This window comes from Trichechus manatus, unplaced genomic scaffold (assembly GCF_000243295.1).
Source record: "Trichechus manatus latirostris isolate Lorelei unplaced genomic scaffold, TriManLat1.0 scaffold00031, whole genome shotgun sequence".
NCBI lineage: Eukaryota > Metazoa > Chordata > Mammalia > Sirenia > Trichechidae > Trichechus > Trichechus manatus.
Genome location: NW_004443967.1, coordinates 22,180,164 through 22,182,133, shown reverse-complemented (window position 1 = coordinate 22,182,133; position 1,970 = coordinate 22,180,164). Strand labels below are relative to the sequence as shown.

The window sequence follows — 1,970 nt, the reverse complement described above, 5'->3', positions numbered from 1 at the left end:
GTGGTGCTGGCCTTCGTGGCGGGCCTCGCCTGTGGTGCTGGTCTTTGTGGCGGGCCTCGCCTGTGGTGCTGGCCTTGGTGGCGGGCCTTGCCTGCAGGAGACTCCTCCCGCAGCCGCTCTTGTGTCCTCGCGAGCCACACTGCTCTGCCATGTCAGACGGCCTCACGAGTCCCCTTCTCACCCACCCATGCCGGCCAGGTCCATCAAGCGCTACTTCCTGATGGACCAGGGGGACTTTTTCGTGCACTTCATGGACCTCACTGAGGAGGAGCTGAAGAAGCCGGTGGACGACATCACACCCCCCCGCCTGGAGGCCCTGCTGGAGCTGGCCCTGCGCATGAGCACCGCCAACACGGACCCCTTCAAGGATGACCTGAAGGTGGGCATGGGGGGCATCGAGAGGGGCCTGTGGGGGATTGTGGAGGGCGGGCGGGATCCGCAGGACATGGGTGGCCACTGAGAGAGGCCTGTGGGAACTACAGATGTGAGGAGCCAGCTCAAAGAAGCAGAAGCAGGGGCGGCTCTTAGCAGTGGCCGGGCCGTTGCTGGTGCCCACGCTGTGGCAGCTGTGAGTGGGGCAGAGTCTCGAGCTCCAAAGTTAGTGGCTGTGTGAGGCGGCATTGTAGGCGGTGTCCCCAGAGTGACCTTGAGGGTTAGGGTGCCTTATTTCCATATTCTTGCGTGTTTTATCTGTGACAGTATATCGGCCTGGTAGTGAAAGTGATGATCTGTGAGTAGGTACTTTTGTACTGCCAAAACAACCAAGTTCAGTGCCATCAAGTCGATTCTGACTCCTAGCGACTTTGTAGAACAAAAGTGGCTGCTGTGTTCGAACCGCTGACCTTTCAGTTAGCAGCCGAGTGCTTAACCTTTGCACCACCAGAGTATCAGAGTGCTTTAAATTTTACTGGTGGGCTGTGAATCCAAAAAAGTCCTCAGGGTACCATGACTACATTACCGAACTTGTAAAACATAAATCGTGTCTGAGAATGATAAAAATAAGCTCCTTTTCTTCTTTGAACGATCTACCTGTAAAACAGACACTAAGTAGGGTTTGTTTTGAAATGATTTTAGATTTACAGGAAGGTTGTAGGGTTCGTTTAGAGTTTCTGAATACCCTTCATCCAGCTTCCTGTAACGCTGAGGTCTTACAGCATCTTAGTACAAGCATCACACTACGAGATCAGCATCGGTATGAGCTGGATCCTCACAACACAGGCCAGCTTTTCCATGAGGCCGTTCCTGCTCGAGGCCCCCACAAGGCATTTGCCATCATGGGGCCCGATGTCCCTACATTTGGGACAGTCCCCAGTCTCCAGGTGTCTGTGGTGGTTCCTGGTATCCTTGTGTCTGGGATGGCCTCTGGTCTCCCTGCATTTGGGACGGCCACTAGTGTCCCCACGTCTGTGATGGCCCCCAGTCTTCCCGTGTCTGTGGTGGCCCCCAATGGCCCCGCATCTGTGGTGGTCCCTGGTGTCCCCACGTCTGGGACAGCCCCTGGTGTCCCTGCATCTGTGGTGGCCACCGGTGTCCCCACATCTGTGGTAGCTCTCAGTGTCCCATGTTGTTGGGCATCTCATGTGTGCTATCTGATACCACGTGGGCGATGCACCTGCCCCCCTTGGGTTGTGTCAGGATGCCTGTCACCAAAGCACATCACTGTTCAAGGTGTCCGCCTGCCACCTGCTTCTCCTGTGGTTCCCCTTTGTCCTGAGGGGGCTGCATAAGACCTCGTGGGTCCTGTCGGTCCTCGGACACTACAGAGCTCCTCACACGCCTCCTTGTGGGTCCTGCCTGGTGCTGCCACTGGGTACTGTGGAGTCTCTACCTCACGTCCTCTGTCCTCCCTTACGGGTCAGGGTCCTGCTGTGAAGAATCGTCCCTTCTCCCGGTGTACTGTCCCATGTGTCCTGCCCCATGTGTACCGCTCCATGTGTCCTGCCCCATGTGTACTGCTCCATGTGTCCTGC

General features: G+C 56.5%; 1 protein-coding gene across 4 annotated transcripts in view; it reads left to right on the top strand.

Annotated features, from left to right (window-relative positions):
• The window catches only part of TUBGCP2 (tubulin gamma complex component 2), a 24,660-nt gene that overhangs the window by 13,747 nt on the left and 8,943 nt on the right, over window positions 1-1,970 (top strand). For all 4 annotated transcript variants that reach the window (XM_023730071.1, XM_023730070.1, XM_023730069.1 and 1 more), the window contains exon 11: window positions 199-379. In XM_023730071.1, coding sequence (XP_023585839.1) covers window positions 199-379 — 181 coding nt within the window. The remainder of the gene's footprint in view (window positions 1-198; window positions 380-1,970) is intronic.